This window comes from Herpailurus yagouaroundi, unplaced genomic scaffold, assembly GCF_014898765.1.
Source record: "Herpailurus yagouaroundi ecotype Mexico unplaced genomic scaffold, PumYag 160, whole genome shotgun sequence".
Lineage (NCBI taxonomy): Eukaryota > Metazoa > Chordata > Mammalia > Carnivora > Felidae > Herpailurus > Herpailurus yagouaroundi.
This window is the reverse complement of record NW_024412401.1, coordinates 44,946,898-44,965,747: the sequence shown is the minus strand read 5'-3', so window position 1 is coordinate 44,965,747 and position 18,850 is coordinate 44,946,898. Positions and strand designations below refer to the sequence as shown.

General features: G+C 54.8%; 1 protein-coding gene across 1 annotated transcript; it reads left to right on the top strand.

The window, feature by feature from the left end:
- Positions 1-3,491: 3,491 nt before the first annotated feature.
- Positions 3,492-18,702, top strand: LHX6 (LIM homeobox 6; the record flags this gene model as incomplete). The annotated part of the gene is made up of 7 exons (XM_040481179.1): positions 3,492-3,595; positions 6,753-6,973; positions 9,589-9,689; positions 9,910-10,005; positions 10,224-10,398; positions 13,516-13,619; positions 18,561-18,702. Coding segments are annotated over 7 exons (822 nt in total), but the record flags the coding sequence as incomplete, so codon positions are not given.
- Positions 18,703-18,850: the final 148 nt, after the last annotated feature.

Genomic DNA, 18,850 nt, shown 5'->3' with positions numbered 1-18,850 from the left:
AAAAACCCAAAAAAACAAATAAGAAACCAAAAGCCAAGCCAGTTGCTGTTTCAGGGCTCATGGGGCTCCTCAGCTGGCCAGGGACAGGGCTCCCGCCCGGGGCACCCAGCAGGATGGTATCTCAGCCTCCTCCTGCAGAGTAAGGCAGGGCTAGGTTCCTCTCCGGGCCCTCCCGGTGATGGTGGACCTGGCAGCTTCATGAACCACTTGTCCACACTTCCTCACTGTTTCTCCAGCCTCAGCTCGTGCCCAGGATGGACCAAGTCTTCTGGGACACTGTGCTTTACTAGGCCTTCAAGGAAGAGTCAAAATTCAGGTCCTGACCCTGCTGTTCAGAGCCTCCACTGGCTCCGGAGTCCTCCTTCCCACTGCAGTGGTGGGATGTGTAGCTATTGCGAGTATGGGCAGTAAGTGGGGTCTGCTAGGTCAACAATCACTGTGTGACCTTGGTCAAGTAACTACATCTCTCTGCCCTCAGTGTCCAACTTCCAGGATTGTCTGTCTGAACTGCCAAGGAGGCCAGTGCAGGGAGAAAGGCTCCGTAGCGCCTCCCTAAATGGCAGGTGCTACGGATGCCTGGATTGTCACCATTGACACCACTGGCAGAGTGGGTGCTGGGCACAGTCCCCTGATAGCATTTCCTCTGGTGGTTGGGGGAGCAGGGCTTGTCTGGAAGGATGGGGCCAGGCCTTTTCTAGGTTGCAGGTTCTGAGCGTTAATCCTTTTCCAGTGACAAGAGCCTCCCAAAGCAAAACTAAAACAGATTTTGAGGTAAGAGAATGGACGGGATAAAAGCTCACATTCCTTGGGATGCGGGAAGAATTGGGGCTCTCCTGATCATTTCTATCCCAGCCAAGTCTCCCGGCAGGCGTAACCCATCCCCGACAGTGCCACCTGTAACAAAAATAACAAAACCCACAAAAAAGGAAAGAAAAAGCCGTGGAGCGCCAGGCATGGACTATTGCCTGCTCTCAGCAGCAGCCCAGGCTCAGGGTGGCTGCTGCAAGGGAGTTTTTCCTGGGGTGGCGTGGGAGGCAGACCTCTTCCTCAAGAGCTGGGGCTCAGGGAGAGGCCATGCACTGAGTTTCCCTAGCCCTCTGCCTCCTGAAACCCAAGGTCAAGGGTCTGGTGGGATAGGGTCTGGAGCATTCTGCCCAAAGAGAGACCAGATCTCTCAATGGGACAGAGGGAGGGAGGAAGTGGCCAAGACCTCATGGAGGGGGCACAAGGGGGCTTCCATGGTCCTCTAATCTCTGGTCTTATCCCTTAGGGGAAGGTTTCTCCGCTTTTCTCTCCCTCATCTTGCCCCTTCTTTTCACCCCCCCCCCCAATAGTCTCCCTTGGCAGAGCCTGGTGTTGGTGGCTCAGGAAGTCAGAAGTTAGGAAAGCTCTCCAAACTCACCGGGGAAGGAGACTGCAGAGCACAGAGGATGCCCTTAGCAAGACTGCTAGCCCTCCTGCCTCAGTTTCTCCAACTCTCTCTCTAAAGAGGGACCTCAGCAGCCCTTGTGGCCTCAATCAGATTCCCAGTAACCCTTGCTCCCTGAGCCCTAGCAGAAAAAAAGAAATTACCACCAGGGAAATATGATATTGCTTTTAATTTCTTCACTTTTTTGGTTAAGACCGTTTTCTTTCTATTTCCTTCCAAGAAGTGAAGAAAAGGCCTGAGGGAAAAATAGCATTCCTTCCTGGGCCATTCATATCTCCACTGCCCTCAGCAACCACAACCTCAGACAGCTGTCTCTACCTCCGGGCCCCCCCCCCCCCACACACACACACCTGCCGCTGCTGCCTGCAGCAGTCCAGGGCATGGACTGATCTACAGTGCCTCCCCCTTCAGCTTCCTGAAGCATCATGCCCATTGCATGGCTGGGGAGACTGACGTCCTGGGGAGAGAGGAAAGTGGAGCCCAGGGTCACACAGTGAGAGGGGGTAAGAGGGGCTGGGCAGGGGTGAGGATACTGCTCACCAGAATGTATAGAACTCTGCTCCAGCCAGGAATTGTTAACTCATTGCATGCTTTATCCCAGTGAATCCTCAAATCCACCCGGTAATTACCATATTCTCATCATCCCCACCTTAGAGGAGGGGAAACTGAGGGTCTGAGAGGTGAGGCCATGCAGCTAGTAAGTGGCAGAGCCTGGGTAAGCCCCATGGCTGTGGACACCACCATCCCTGTGTCTAAACATTCTGTACTGGTCTTTTATAGGGGAGATGTGTCAGCAGTAGCTCTCCCTACAACATGTGGCCGGTGGAGTGGCAAAGACCCCTCTCTCCTGGCCCTAAGCCCTAAGCCCAGTTCCGTTGGCTTCCACAGGGAGCACCAGCTCTGGTGTGTGACTCTCCCTGGATGGGCCCTGGGAGGACTAGGACAAGAGTGACTTCCTCAGGGGCTGTGACTAGATCAATTTTGTCAGGATCAGGTCACCATGGTTCCCGGCCCCCTTGCCTCCTGCCCATTTGCGTGGGGAATAAAGGGTTAACTACGGCTCTTGGCGTTGATACGGGTGGGGTTCAGAGAGTGTCCTGGGCTGGGCGCGGGCAGCCGGCTGAAGTTCCTGTCCCTGGCTTGGCCCATGTGACTTAGGGCAAGCCCTCAGCTTTCTCTGGCCTTCCTCCTAGAGCCCAAGCTCCAACCGCGGGCTCCTGCGGGAGAAACCCACCCCCTCCCCCAGAGCGAGGGTCCCCAGGGAGGCTTATAGCTGGGAAGCGGCCCCCCACCGCGGCAAAGAGCGGCCCAGCGGCCGCCAGCTGTTGGGGGACAGATGTTGGGGGAGCGGAGAGAGGAGTTCTGGGGAGGGGCCTAGGGCCGGGACCTCCGAGGCGCGGGGCGTTTTAACCTCGTAATTGCTGGTTCTATTTTTTCTGAGCTTCTTCTCCTAAGAGTTTGCCTAGAAGGGAAGGAGCAGAGGGGATAGGAAGGGCTCCACCTCCAATCCACCTTGTTGGACTCTTAGAATCTCCCCACGGCCAGCAAGTGAGTGTCCTGAACGTAAAATAATGGAATTCTGGTTTGGGTTTCCCCACCGGCTCACCAGCTTTATCACTAACATTGGCCTTCCCACTCGAGCTTCGGTTCAGCTTCGGGTAGCTTAACACGGAGGAAAGGCTCTTTCGTTTGAGGCTCATTCACCCAGCAAATAATGACTGAGCACCTCTCGGTATCCAGAGAAAGTAGGCCAGAAGAGCGAGTTTGCCCTGGCCAAGGGCGCACAGCTCCCTCTGCACAACCGCGAGTACCCAGACGGCTCTGGTCCCTCCTCAGGGGAGAGAGGGCAAGGAGACGCGCGATGCCCACCCCACTCCTTTCGGCAGTTGCCAGGATGCGAAGCGTCCATGCCCCGAGCGCCTCAGTCCTTGGAGCCTTTACCCCGCGGTGCGCGCCGGGACCCAGGGAGGCGCGCGCACAAGGCTGGGGGTGGAGGGGCGGTAGCCGCGCCCCCTAATCCCTTTGGCGCTCCCTTCGCAGCTCCCGAGCACCCCATTCTTGAAGTTTCGTTGTCTCGCCGCCAATTTCGCTGCTTCCGGAATCCCGCGGCTCGGGCCTCGCTGCCCGCCTGGGAAGGAGTCAATCGGTTTGTCAGAGCCTCGATCCGTAAGCCTCCTCGTGCCCCCTTGTTTGTGCCACTGACCCCTGCCCTGGGTGGAGGATACGTTTCAGGAGCGGCCCGCAACGCACCCAAAACTGCATAATGACCCCACCCCCACCCCCACCCAAGGATCCTTCGCAAAGGTGATTTCGTTGACTGGGCGGAGCCACGGCGAGCGCGGGCAGATCCTAGGGCTGGGGACAGCTCTTGTCGTTTGGGGTAACATGTGGAGGGTGAGAAAGTTGCTGAGAGATCACTCGCGGCGTCCTCCTCGGAGTAAGCAGTGCACAGTGTAGGCGCTGACCGCGCCCCGGCGTTGCGGACTTGGGGAGCCGCGAGATCAGGGGTGTGCGGGGTGTCGTGGACTCCTCTCTGGCGGAGGACGAGGAATCCCGTACAGCCTAGCGCGGGGACCCGGGGTCGGAGACTCTGGCGCAGCTCACGGGGCGGGGGCGCACGGAAACCACAGGCTGGAAACGCAACCGCTCTCACCTGGAGTCTGAAGGCCGGGGACCTTCCCTTCCCCGGCTCTCCCCTCTCCCTGGGAACGCACTCTGCCTTCCCTAGCCCGCTGGGCCTCAGGCCCTACGCGCGGGACTTTCTGGGACCGGTGGCTGGGAGTAGGGACGCGACGGGGGTAAGACCAGGTCCCTTTCCAGTTAATACAACTGGGATCCAGTCCCTACCATCTCCCGCCCTGCTGCTTCAGCACGGTCTAGGTTCCTTTTGCACCTCAGAGCGGACCTCGACCCTCGCCCCACGCTCTTTGTGGTCTTGGGCAAGTCACTTGTCCGCTCTGAACCTCCCATTCCACGTGTGCAAAGCGGGTGCTAGAGTCTCCACCTCACGCGGTTGCACCAAGTCGAGGGTGTGCAATGAAGACCTTGCGCCCTGGGTCCCTGAATCGCTTTCATGGCTCTGCACGCTGCTGGCTTCTCCCTCCTCTCCAGGGCCGGAAAGTGCTCCTAATCCGTGTACAACGAGTCAGGCAGCGGAACCCCCAGTCCGCCCCGCGGCGAGAGTAGGCAGGGGTGGGCTAAGTGGTTTCCTCTCCCCTTTACTGAGGGATTGGGAAAGAAACCGCGGGCTGTACTAGGCTGTCCCTGGGGAAGCCGAGTTTCCAAGGTCGGGAGCCGCCTCAGTTTAGGGGCGGATGACCCAGCAAAGGCGCACAGTGCAGCCTTAGCTGAGCAAACCGCGCTGCCAGGGACAGGGTCCTCCTGCGATCCTGGTCAGAGACAGTGGCGTTAGAGTTACGTCTGGGAGCCGGGCTGGCGGAGGCCTCCGCGCTCCCTCTTTCAGTTCAACCCAAGATCGTTTATTCAATTGACAGTTGCTTGCATTCGGCAACACAGGCGAGGCTGTAACCAGAGTGCATTTGCCGGGCTGTTTTCTCCCCACAGTCACAAGCATTTCCCAATGCTCCTCCGGGTGCAAGTGTGCGGGCCCTGGGGACACAGGGCAAATCTTCTTGGTTCTCTCCTAGGATTGCAGGGGGTGGGAGGGAGAACCGAAGAATCTGACATTTACAAACCTGCCTGACCAATGTTGAGAGCCCGGTGCTGGGACTGGAGGGCTCTGCAGGGAGGGGGTGTGTGAAGAGCACAAAGTCTGTGCAAAGACCTGGGCCGGGAAAGTGCTTCAGAGGGGGCCATAGAGACCTGGCACTGACCTTCCATTGTGGCTACCTGGGACTCCTGTTTGGGTGTGGGGTGGGGAAAGTCAGGGAGGAGATGAGTCTAAGAGGTTATGGTCTTCTGGGCTTTGTAAATGCCAAGGCTCTTGGACCAGATACTGAGGTAGAGTGGAATCAGCAAAGGATTTTAAGCAGGGCAGGGTAGGATGCACCGTGCGTGCTGGAAACTTCTCTGTGGCCACTGGGTGGAGGAATGGTTGGCAGGGGTGGTGCTGGAAGCAGGGAGATCAGGGCAGATACTGGCCTAGGAGGGCAGCTGTGGGACTGGAGACGAAATGGATCCCAAAGATACTTAGGAAAAAGAACCAACAATGCCTGATGATCCGTTAGATGTAGTGTTGAGGAAAGGGAGGAGTCAATGATTTAGGTTTCTAAGCTTGGGGGGCTGGATGAGTGGTAACATCATCCCCTGAAAGAGTGTGCAGCAGAGGAAACCGAGACTTAAAGGGCTGGGACAGGGTCAAAGGATGAGTCATCCACTTAAGGAACAAACCTTCCCAGGTGCTCAGGGGTCAGGCCTTGGGCTGACTTCTGGGACAGGATAAACCAGACTCCTGCTTCTTCTTGGAGGGGCTCGCAGTCTGGTGGTGAAGGGAGTCATACCCAAATAGCTGCACCGCGAGGTGGGAGAAGATGGGGAAAAGGCCCAACAAGGAAGGCTTAAGGGGGAGGAAGCATTCGATCTGCCCCTCCCCCCCCCCACTTTTTTTTTTTTGTCTTTTTAACATTTACTGTTAGAATGCCATGGGGCTCCAGAGCCTGGGACTGGCTGGGTACTTAATAGACTTAGACTCAAATAGTACTTAGACTCAAAGTACTAAGTACTAAGTGGTAGTCATTGCTGTTGTCACCTAGTTCAGCTCAGGGCAAGGAAAGTGAGCACTCAGAGAGGTTAAATAATTTTCCCAAGGGCACAAAGCCCGTAAGTGCATATCTGTCTATGCTTCCAAGAAACCCTGAGCATCTCTACAGCTGGGGTATGGTTTATTCATCGTGGGTTTCTAGCCTTGCAAGCTGTGTGACCTTATGCAACTTACTTTACCTCTCTGGTCCCCAGTTTCCTCATCAGCAAAATGAAGATTAGTTGGGATACGCAACATAAAACACTTAGAATCTTGCTGGGCACGTGGTTAGTGCTCAAAATTTTGCCCGTTATTATATTATTACATTTTCCCTAACACTCATGATATATTTGAATAACAGATTAGTTATATATAAACATAAGGAGTCATTGTAGAAAGTTTGGAAAACTCAGAAAAGCACTAAGAAGAAAATAAAACCACCCACCAGCTCACCTTCAGAGTAAGCTGGTGTCTGCAGGGGGGTGGGGTAGGGGGCAGATCCAGGCAAAGGGAAATTTGTGAGTGAGGGAGGCCAGGAGGCAGGGTGCCGGCGGGCCACTGGGAGGTGGAAGGGGTAGCCTGTCTGAGCTTCGCCACCCCCTTTCCTGCCCCGGTGTCCCGCAGCCGATTTGGGACCAAGTGTGCACGGTGCGGCCGACAGATCTATGCCAGCGACTGGGTGCGGCGGGCACGCGGCAACGCCTACCATCTGGCCTGCTTCGCTTGCTTTTCGTGCAAGCGCCAGCTGTCCACGGGCGAGGAGTTTGGTCTGGTCGAAGAGAAGGTGCTGTGCCGCATCCACTACGACACCATGATCGAGAACCTCAAGAGGGCCGCCGAGAACGGTACCCAACCCGCCCCACCCAGCACCCTGCCACACCTCTGTGCCCCGCCCTCTCCCACCTCAGCCCAGCTCCCCAGGAACTGACCACACTCCTCTGGGAGCAGGCGCTTCCTTTATTGCCTGGAGACTGAGTGGGCGTGGGGCCGTGCACGGCGCATGCGCTCTTGGCCCACCATTGCTTGAGAGCCTGCAGTGGTAGTCTGTCTCTGCAACTGTTTCCTCATCTGTAAAATGGAGCCAATGATAAGACACCTCCTCAAAGATAGATGAGCCCATGTGTTGTAAAGGCAGGAAGCACCCAATGAACCCTAGAGCTGATTCTCACAATGGGGCAGCCTACTCCACCTTTAGACAGTTCTGGTTGGCCTGAGGGCTAATCCCTTCAGGCTGTCTGGAACTGGGCATGGGCCAGTCCTAGAGAGATGATGCAACTCTGTTCTCCCAACTCCCATGCCAGCAGCTCCAAGCCAGAGGTTTGGGGGGCGGGGTTCAGTCTACACTGTGAGGGAGAAGGCCTTTGAGTCTGGAGACCTGACACCAGTTTGGCTGCTGGCATGCTGTACTGATATGTGAAGTTTCCTTTCTTATCTCGGCCTCAGTCTCCCCATCTGTGCAAGAGAGATGGGTCAACTAGAAAGATCCCTAAATCTCTTCTGGCTCCAATACTGTGTCTCCTCAAGACACATAGGCCTGCAGACAGGGTTCACATCTTCCAGGAATTGTGAGGACCGAGTCACAAATGGTTAGAAAGGGGTGGGGGGGGGGCGGAATGGAGGCTGGGCTGAAGGCGGAGTCAGGGACCCTTTCCATGACTTTCCTGTCTGGGTCTTTGGAAGCTGCTAGCTTCTCTGTAATGTGGACTATTTTGTGTGATCCTTACAAAAAACCTTAGGAAGTAGCTGATGTGTCCCCATTTTACAGATGAGGAAATAGGCAGAGGTTATCTTCAGTATGTGATTTGCCAAAGGTTGCATCCTAGAAGGTCTGTTTTAACTCCAAAGCCCAGGCTTTTAACCACCATCCCATACTACCCCATTCCTGAGCTCCAGGGACCGCTTAATCAGGCCTCATTAAGCAAGGGAGACTGCTGGGAGGTGGCTGCCCCTGTAAGTTTCACTTTCCCATCTAAAAGATGGCACAGCAATCCTTGTCCTGCCTTGTTCTCCTAAGGGACATTAATACCACAAAGTGTCTGTCCCAGCCTCAGGGCCTCTTGGGAGGTGTGTGGACCACCCTGCCTCAATTTCTAGCCTGGGGACTAGTCAGGAATCCCCAGAATGTTCCAAACCATGGCCACACCAAGGCTATCACTTTCTCCTGCCAGGATCAGGACTAAGTGGGCCTAGGTGGGAAGCAAATGAGGCTGGGGTTGTATGAAATTACCCGCAGTGGTGGGCAAGTCAGCAGTGGCGCTGGGATGGAATCTCAGGAATCAGGGCTCCCCCCCATACCATGGCCCATCAGTGACCCCAGGCTTCTTCCACATCTGGACCTATCAGGGCCACCCTTTCCCACAGCCTGGCCAGTTACAACGCTAACTCTCACATCTAGGCTGACCCCAGACTCCTACCATGAAGGCTTGGGGCCTCAGATCTCCTTTACTGAGCAACCCTCAGTTTTGGTTACTGGTTTTCTTTTAAACACACCCGTCCATCATAGAAAATTTAGAAAAGATGGTTAAGCAAAAAGAAGAAAATAAAGATCACTCTAAATGTCACCACCTCTCATATCTTTAGTATATATCTTCCCAGATTTCCCCCCATGTATTTATGGTGGCATGTTTGTTTGTTTTTTCCCCCCAACATAGTCTTCTTCCTAATTAAAAAAAATTACAGCTAGTTGTGTGAATAGTGCTGGAATTACTGGTGATTTTTATTTTCTTCTTTGTGCTTACCTGAATTTTCTGAGTTTTTGAGAAGGAGCATGTATTACCTAGAAATAATCAGGTATTAAAAATAAAATGGGGGACTATGTTTAGTGTGATTGTAAAAGTAATAGAAGTGGAAAGAGAATGGCTAACATATGCTCCAGTTAACGAAATTAAACCTTGGAGAAATAAAGGGACATGTGATTGTTGTTACAACCTCAAAACTTACAGAAATATTGAAACTAGAGCCATAATTGCACTCTTCAGAAGTAACCACTGCTAGCACCTTGGCGTATATCCTTTCAACTTTTCTGCTTCCATACATTTTTACAAAATTAGAACCGCAGTTCTGTAACCTGCTTGCATCTTAACCTCCACTGGCCTTTGGTTTCCCCAGTTTAGCTAAGAGGGAGTCCCCTTGGGGCGCTAGGGTCAACCACTAGGCGAAAGGTCTTGGTCAGGGGTTTTCTTCTCTTTGAGCTTTGAGTTTCTTTCCTCTGCTGTAAAATGGGGCTGTGAGACAGACCCAAAAGGCACACCGAAGGAGCAGTGTCTGGTACTGAGTAGACGCTCAGAAATGAAAGCCCCTTACCTAAAGACAGAGCTCAGGGACTAGGACTCTGGGATCCCCGCTCCCAGCCAACTCCGCTCCTGACCCTTCCAGGGACCAGCTGCCCCCACCCCCGTCCTTTCCAGGATGCCACTAGAAGAGATGGGGACGCGTGGTCAGCCACTTCTGTCACCCCCAGGGAACGGCCTCACGCTGGAGGGGGCAGTGCCCTCGGAACAGGACAGTCAGCCCAAGCCGGCCAAGCGCGCGCGGACATCCTTCACCGCTGAGCAGTTGCAGGTACCCGCGCCCGCCGCGAGTGGCCGGGGCTGTGGGTGGGGCGTAGACGTGGGCGGGGCCTAGAGGACCTCTGGCTCCGCCCCCTCTGCCCGGACCCGCGGGTGACGGGGAGGGGCCGTAGCTGTCTGGGGCGTGGCCTCCGGGCCGGAGCCTCTGATTGGGCCGCAGTCTGGGAGACCTCCGCGCGTCCCTGTCTCACTGTCCCTTTTGCTCCCGTCAGGTTATGCAAGCGCAGTTCGCGCAGGACAACAACCCCGACGCACAGACGCTGCAGAAGCTTGCGGACATGACGGGCCTCAGCAGGAGGGTCATCCAGGTGGGGCCGAGGGAGGGCGGGGCCTTCGGGTCTGGGGCGGGGCCTAGGGGGCCGGGGGCGGGCTCTCCAGCGCGTTGCTGGTCTCCAGCTGAGCCGCAGGCCCGGGCGCACGTGGCCGCCCTTACCCAGGAGGCAACGAGGCAGTCCCGCCTGGGGTCTCCCGGCGGTGTGTCCGACCCTTTTCCGCGAGGCTGAGGCTGCTGAGGCTGTCGTTCCAGGTGTGGTTTCAAAACTGCCGGGCGCGTCATAAAAAGCACACACCGCAGCATCCCGTGCCGCCCTCCGGGGCGCCGCCGTCCCGCCTCCCTTCCGCCCTGTCCGAAGACATCCACTACTCCCCGTTCAGCAGCCCCGAGCGGGCGCGCATGGTCACCCTGCACGGCTACATTGAGAGTAAGTGACCGCCACAGCTAGACCGCCTAGCCTGAGGGCGAGGGGTCACGGAGGAGCGCGCGCGGGAGGTGGAGGCGTGGTGGGTGAAGGCCTTTCGGAGCCTGGTGGGTGAAGACGTGGGCTCTGTGGTCCCTCAGACCTAGGGTTTGGGGAGAGGGGCTAAGTTCCCAGTCTCCGCCTTAGTGAGACAGGACCCTTCATAGAGAAAACCCATTCCGCCATTCAAAACACACCTTCCAAGTACCCACTGTGTGCGAGGGCCCAGGGGCTAGGGAGAGAACAAGACGGGTAAAGTGCTTGCTCTGGTGGGACCTGCGCTGTCGTGGGAGAGATAACACGGCACGATAACCAGACAGATGAGGGCATGGTTTTAATTGTGATGATTGCTATAGGAAAAGTGCTGGAATATAGGAATATAGGAATGTGTGGAGATGACGCCTCTCAGCAAGCTGAGAGTGGAAGGATGGATAGGAATTAGTGAGGCACCAGGAGAGGGGAGGCAGGAGTGCAGGGCAGCAGAGGAGATGAATGCAAGCAGGCCTTAGCCGGGAAAGCATTGTGGCATGGGTGTGTTTGGGGTTGCAGAAGAAGGCCCATGTGGTGGGAGTATCCCCACCTACCTACCCTCATTGAACCTTAGAATCCTCATCTGTAAGCTGGGACATTAACAATGCCTACCTCACAGGGTTGTGAGAATCCATTGATGTGTTCAGTAAATACTTTTCCATGCTAAGCACGGGGATACCGCGGAGAACATAACAAACCAACTCTGTGCTCCGGGGGCTCACGTTCTGGAGTGGAACATGGGTAGAGAGACAATCAACTAATAAAGGAGGGAGGGCTGGCATGTCAGTGGGACTGGATGCCATGGGAATGATGGAGTGGGCCAAGGTGGAGTGACCTTTGAGCAGGGACCTGAAGGAGAGAGGGAGTAGCCTTGTGGATTTCTGGGGGATGAACATTCAGTGAATCTGCTAGGGAGCAGGTGCTTATTACAGATTTCCATTCCCGTTGAGCTTGTTTGTTTCCTCAAAGCTGGGTGTGACCAGAAAAATAGAAGTGGCCACAACATACCCACAAACATGAATCCTCCCTTCTCTGGCTCCAAGTAAAATGGAAAGGGAAGGAGGGGTCAGAGAGAGCCCTGCTGTTTACTGAGCCCCGGCCATGTGCCAGACACTCTACTAAGCGTGTTTGTAAACATCAGACATCACTGTCTCATTGTGCAGACGAGAACACCAAGGGTCCACGTAAGTGAACAGGAGCAGTGTTCCTTAATGGTTGATTGTGGGCTTTGGGGTGAGACTGTCAGGCTTCTAATGCCATCCTTGCCACTTACTAGCTGTGTGACATCAGGCAAGCTTGGTAGCTTCCCTGAATATCAATGTCCTCATCTGTAAAAACGAGGTCAATAAGAATCCATATCTCAGAGCAGTGTGTGAGCATCAGATGAGATCACTGACTTCAAGTCTCCAGCATTCAGTAGATGCTGGGTAACTATTAACCGCTCTTGTAATGGTGGTGGTGGCTCTGGCTGGCACAGCTGGAAGTGCAGATTCCTGCCTACCGCACCAGGCAGCCTGCTGGAAACCATGTCCGTTTGCGCTGTTCCATTTCTGAGCCACCTGCTCTGTAGGAGGGACTTTTCTTCCTTTCTTTTCTAAACAATGACTTATGTTCAAGCTGCACAGAGCCCATTGAACATCTAGTTCATCTGTTAAAGGTGCCAAGGACCCAGGACTCTCTAGATACCAGGAGTCTGGGCTACCAGCTAGCCCTTGCCATGGGGTTGGTAATGGACCTAGGTGACCCTCTTGGGAGTGGGGCCGTGGCCTTCAGAGTCCTGCTAGAACTCCCCACATACTTTGCCAATCAAGCCTAGATGTGTCTTTGACGCTCAGAGAAAGGGCTGAGGTCCCCTTTCCTCTTCCCCTTGAGGTGGAACCCAGCTTGGGGCAGGAAGTGTTGAGAGTGTTTGGACCTGCTCCCTCTTGCATGGCTGAAGGACAACCTCAGCAGTTTGCTCTGCTGTTAACTAAAGTTACACAATTCTGAGTCTCCTGGGGTCTTAGAGCTTGGAATCTGATAAAAAGCTTTGGAATCGGACCCCAGAAAGATGCACGTACACATGTCGTTTTCCATGTGATCGCAGGACTCCTAGAATACCCCAGGTTAAGAATCCCCAATCTCATACAACTGCCTTATTCTACAGATGAGGGAACTGTGACTCAGAAAGGCACGGTGACTTGTCCTAAGTTACATATTGATTGTTAAGTCTCTGTACAGGGCTTTTCCCCCCTATGACCAAAGGGGAAGAAGTGTAGGGAAGAGAGAGGCCATGGACTTCTCCACTGTAGTGGTAAAGCACTGAAACATGAGAGATTCGGGTCAGATCTGAGGATGGACTTTCCCCCCACAGTTTTAGGTGTTGGAATAAGGTACAGAGATTCATGCCAGAAATATTCAAAGAGTACCTACTAGGTGTAGGACCTACTAGGTGTCATGCCTCATTCTAGGTACTGGACATCTATCAGGATCTAGAGTCTGGAAAATTCTCGAGTCAGACAAAAATTCCTGCCCTTATTAGGCCTTGCATTCTAGTTGGCAAAGACAGATAATGCCAAGTAAACAATAGATATCTACAGTAAGTCAGGTGATGGTAAGTGCTAAGGAGGAGAAACAAAGCTGGGAAGGAGGACAGGGAGGGTAGAGGTGAGTACAGTTATAAACAGGGTGATCAGGGACAGCATCATTAAGAAGGTGATGTACAAGTGCAGGGTCCTCTGGGAGGGACACAGGTAAAGCCTGAGTGACACCTGGCAGGTAAGAAGGTATAAGGCACCAAGGGAGGACCTTAATAACAGGGTACAGCCTTGCATATAGATGTTAAATACATAGGAGCGTTTGTTTATCAGTGAGCTGGGCAGTTATCCCATAGCACTTTATAGATTATAGGGATTTTCGTAACCCTCTGTTGAAGTTCTGCCCAGGGCCAACACAGCTGGTAAGTGGCCAAAGTGAAACTGGCCCCAGGACTCCATCCTGCTGAGCACAGGGCACACGGGTATCCTGCATAGAGGCTGCAGGATGGGTTCCAAGGCATCCTTTCGTCCACAGGTCAGGTACAGTGCGGGCAGGTGCACTGCCGGCTGCCTTACACCGCACCCCCCGTCCACCTCAAAGCCGATATGGATGGGCCGCTCTCCAACCGGGGTGAGAAGGTAAATGGAGCCAGGTTGGGTGTGGTGGGTGAGAGCCTTCCTGCCAGGGATGGGTCTCAGGTAGGCCCCATGCTGCTCTGTGGGAGATCCTCTCTGCCTAGCGTACTCCAGCCCCCACCAGGCCCCCGAGGTGGTCACTTGAGCGGCACATTCTATGTGCACAGCCCCTCCAGAGGCCTCCTCGTAGCCCCCCACCAATAAGTGGCCTTCTTTTTTTCAGATTTGTGAATTTAGTTACTTGGCTCAAATCTTGTGGTTTCAGGAAAGGCTTGTGTCACACACCACCCTGCATCCCACCTGATACCCGTTCTTCCTCCTTCCTCCTTTTTGTCCCTGTCTGTTAGGAGTGGATACCCTTATCTTGGGGGAGGCCTGGAATAGCAGGCCGGGGGTGACCTTGGTCAACTGGCAGGGCCTTCTTTGTGTAATTGGGATCTCTGGTTATCTCAAGCATCAGGACTGAATATCCAGAAGGGTGCTTAGGTATGCCCCAGCCAGTGGTTTGAAAGCTTTGTTTTTAAGCACCTCACACTTAAAAAGAAATTTTTTTCCATAACCTATAACACAGATAAAAGTGGATAGAGCTGCTCTGGGTGAAACCACAGAGTGGGTAGAAACCCCATCTCCCTCTCAGTGGCAAGACACCTGTCAGTGAGCCTTGCAAGCCTCTGTCCTAGGACAACCCCTCGTTTTAGGACTGGAGAAATTGAGGCCCAGCTTGCTCCAGGTCCCAGAGCCCGGATGGGAACCTATACACTTCCTCATTTATTCAGCTGACATTTGCTGTGCACTGACTTTGCCCAGTAGCCCCGAGTCAGTTGCCAGGAGCATAGAGATGAGGAAAAAGCATGGTTCTTGCTCCGAGGCGGTCACAGCCTGGAAGGGAAGCACACACAGTGTAATCAAACTGATGGGGGAGGCCAGGGAGCTGGAGAGCGGGGGCACAGCCCAGGAGAAACACAAGGAGGACTTTCCGGAGGGAGGCACTATCTGCCCCCAGGCCCGAAGACTGAATCAGAGTTCATCAGAGAAAGCATGAGCCACCATGGCTCTCGGGGAACCCTGAGCAGTTCAACATTGCTGGCACCCAGGCTTGGGAGGGACAGTGAGAGGTGGGGAGCTCAGGGCTGTCAGTGGGGGAGTCTGGATTCTGTCCTGGGGCAGGGGGGGAGGCCCTGGAGGCCTCTTGTTTTATTGATTTAGTTTTAAAGATTTTATTTTTATTTTTATTAAGTTTATTTTATTTTATTTATTTTTGAGAGAGAGAACGCGCACATGAGTGGGGAAGGGGCAGAGAGAGAGGGAGACAGAGAATGTAAAGCAGGCTCTGTGCTGTCAGTGCAGAGCCTGATGTGGGGCTCGAACCCACGAACCGTAAGATCATGACCTGAGCCCAAGTCGGATGCTCAACTGACTGAGCCACTCAGGCGCCCCTGAAGATTTTATTTTTCTAATTAAAAAAAATATTTATTTTTGAGGGGGGGGAGGGGCAGAGAGAGAGGGAGACACAGAATCCGAAGCAGGCTCCAGGCTCTTTGCTGACAGCACAGGTGTGGGGCTCGAACCCACAAACCGTGAGATCATGACCTGAGCCAAAGTCCATTGCTTAACTGACTGAGCCACCCAGGTGCCCCAAGATTTTATTTTTTTAAGTAATATCTGTACCCAACATGGGGCTCGAACTCACAACCCCAAGGTCAAGAGTTGCATGCTCCACTGACTGAGCCAGCCAGGCGCCCCTATTGTATTTTATTTTATTTTTCTGGTTCTATTGAATGGAGGCCTCTTTTAGAAACATCGTAGTAGCAGTGCTCAGGGAGGCAGGGAGCCCCAGGAGTCAGCAGGTGTGGTGGGCCAGGAACACTGAGCCCATGCCTTCCAGCTGGAAGGATCTCCAGACACCTTCCAGGCCAGCAGAGCACCGTCTCGGCGTGCCTCAGAATCACCTGGGAAGCTTATAAAGAAGCAGGTTCCCCAGCCACACCCCTAGAGAGTCTGCTGGGGAGGCAGAGGGTGGGGGGCGCTCCTCCAGGACACCTCCACTTACTCTGCCTCCTGACTGAGCATCTGCTGTGTGCCAGGCTCTGTGCTGGGCACCATGGGGCAGGTCTGTAGTGCAGACAGCCTAGCTGGCCAGATGGATTTATAAATAAATGGTAGCGTGTAATACAAAATCCCACAGAACTGGTGGTGGGTGAGCGCGCCCCGTGAACACCCGCCAAGATTGTCCTGCTCACAGCAAGAGCTGCTGTTGCTTCAGCGACTCCATTCACGGCAGGTGCGTCACGGACCTTGTCTGATTGATGCCTTCCAAGCACTTTGTGGGTGTGGGGATGGCCATCCTTGTGGTGAAAATAAGGAAACTGAGGCTCAGAAGGGTGGCGTGCAGGGATGCCTCGAGTCCGTTGGACTCTGAAGTCCGTACAGGTCAGTCATCACTTCCTCTTGTGCAGCACTTTACACAGTGCTCTCTCTGACCTCACCCATCACAGCCTCGCTGGGGGGATGATTCTGACTGATTCCGTTTTACGCCTGCAGAAACCTGGGCTCGGGGCAGGAGCTCACCAGCATCACACAGTGAGTGTGGGTAGAGCTGGCCTCGATCCTAGGACTACCGACCTCAAAGCTGCCACTCTCCTGCGAGAGGGCACTTGTCCCATCAGCCCTGGCACAGGGACTGTAGAGGCAAGCTGGCACAGTCCCTGTCCTCAAGAAGGATGTGGCTTAGAGCAGGAGGTGAGCAGGGTGGCAGGGCAGTTGAGGTGACGGATGAACATGGCCCTTGAGGACCCAGAAGAAGTGATGAGCTGTAAGGGAGAAGCAGGGAATGGGAAGAAGGGTATTCCATGTCAAGAAAAGAGCATGTGCAAAGGTACAGAGGCATGGAAGAGCCTGGGTCTGAGGGACTGAGGGATGTTTACTGTGGTGGAAGCCCAAGGAGGTGACAGGGGTCACATAATGAAGGGCCTGGACCAGGCCCAGAGGGGAGCGGAGAGGGGAGCCTTGGAAATGTTTAGGGTTGGGCTCAGCACTTGGAGCCAAGCCCTTGTCTCCTGGTTACTCAGCTAAGCTTGTGGTTATGTCTGGTTCAGTCTGAAGGATGAGCCAGTCTCGGGTCTGGCAGCTCTTGCTGTACAAGGTTTCTGGCCCCTGGGTTTGGCTGCTGAGCCAGAGTTTTCTCCTGCTGGGCCTCGTCCCCAACTTCACATCCAGCAGCTCTGGAAAAAAAATGTCTCTCCCTCCTTCGTGACCTCCCACCCTCTCCCTATCAGTCCTTCCTGCCAGCTCCCGGGGACCTTTTCTGTCCATCTCTTGCCAAACCCACAAGACCTGGTTATGTGTGATCAGGGCAAGACTGCATGGACTTTCTCCCGAATGCCTCCAGGCCTGACTGGCCCAGCTGTGAGGAGACTCAGTAGGCCCTGGGGCAGGCCCCTGAACCCACTCAAGACCAGCGCTGGCCCAGCGAGGAGGACAGTGTTCTGAGCATTTGCCTGGCGCATCCCCTGCCTCCGCCGCATCGTCATTTGGCCACACACTCCTGAAAGTTTCCAGGACCGCACTTCTTCTTGGTCATGTCCCCCAATTCCACAATTTCGGAGCTTGGAAAGCTCTTAGAAATCAGAGCCATGCTGTCATTGATCAGACGGAGAGACTGAGGCCCACAGAAGGTAGGGTCTTACCAGAGTTATCCCTCTTGAGACAGCTTCTCTTAATAAGAGCCCAAAGCCAGGCATCCCAGAGGTCAGAGAAGAGCTCACTGGGGTGAGCCAGTGTGGTGTGAGCTCTGGAGTCAGCCAGCCTCTGAATCCCAGCTCTGCCGCCCTCTCACTGTGAGACCTGGGAACACAATTAGCTTCTCTCAGCCTCCATTCCCACACCCACAAAATGGGGAGAATTATCGTTGCCGCCACCTAAGGTTGTTGCTGAGAGTAGATGCAATAATGTAGGTGAAGGCTTTGGCACAGTGCATGGTACACGGAAAGTGCCCCATAGATGTTGGTTATTTCCATTATGCCTACGGAGATCATCACCATTGCTTTCCTCCAGCTCCTCCTCATAGTGACTGATCTGGAACGTTCTTGATCAGAAAATGGAACGGCCATATGGCCATGCCTACTGGATGTCCCTGGACCCCTTGAAAGCGCCTCCTGACACGTTACTATGAAAAGGCACCTCCCATTGACTAGCCAGCCAGCAATCCTCGATCTGAACTTCAGGGGAACTGGCCTTGTTGGTGGCAATGAGAAGTCAGCCAGGTGCTTTAGGTGGAAGAGGGAGAGGGAAAGGGGCAGACAGTTCCTGATCACCCGCTGTGTGTCAGGCACCTGGCCGCCTTTTGGCTTGGTGATGATGAAGTGCGTGAAGGGCTTGGCCCGCTGCCTGATGTGTAGTGAGCGTCGATGACTACTGTCCCCATGGCCTCGCAGAAGCGACACGTTACAACAAAGAGAGCTTGGTCTGGGGCCAGTACTGTGTTGCGGGACCCAGGGCCACCTCTGCCTAGCTGTGTGATCGTGAGCTTCCTGACCTGCCCCTCTCTTGCCCCCCTCAGTGCCCTCCCGTCAAATGGAGACAATGGCGGGATGCGCCCATGGGGTTGAGTCTTCTGTTACATAACGTCAGGAAGGCACGTTACACGGCACCAGGAGCAGGGCACAGTGCCCAGTAGACATGTGCTGCTGCCCTTGTGTCTCACTGAACCCTCCCCATTCTGAGAGAGAGGTTTTGTCATCCCCGTTATGCAGATGAGGAAACGGGCAGTGAGTTGCCCAGGGTCTCGCCGCGAGTGACAGAGCTAGGATTGGAACCCAGATCTGGGCCCCGAGCCACCCTCATTCTCCATGCCTTCAGAGGACCTCTGGGGGGAGCGGGGCTGCAGGGGGCCAGGGCGGGGGTATCTGGCCCCAGCTCAGCCCCCTCCCCCTCCTCCTCTCGCAGGTCATTCTTTTCCAGTACTAGCGCCGTTGGCACTTCCGCATCCGTCCGCGGGCGCCCCACAACTGCCCCGCAGCCGCCGGAAGCCGGTGCCCGAGCCACTGCCAGGGGCCCACCCGCTCCGCACCCGCCCCTCGCCCACCGTCCCGCCCGCCGCCAGCCGGGCCCCCGGGCCTGGCCTTCCCTTCTCCTGCTGAGAACCAGAACCTGCCAAGAGCACTGCGGAGTCCTCCTCTCCCAAGGCAGAGCTCCCTGAAATTTGGAATCAGGGCGAAAACAACGGCCTGTGTTTC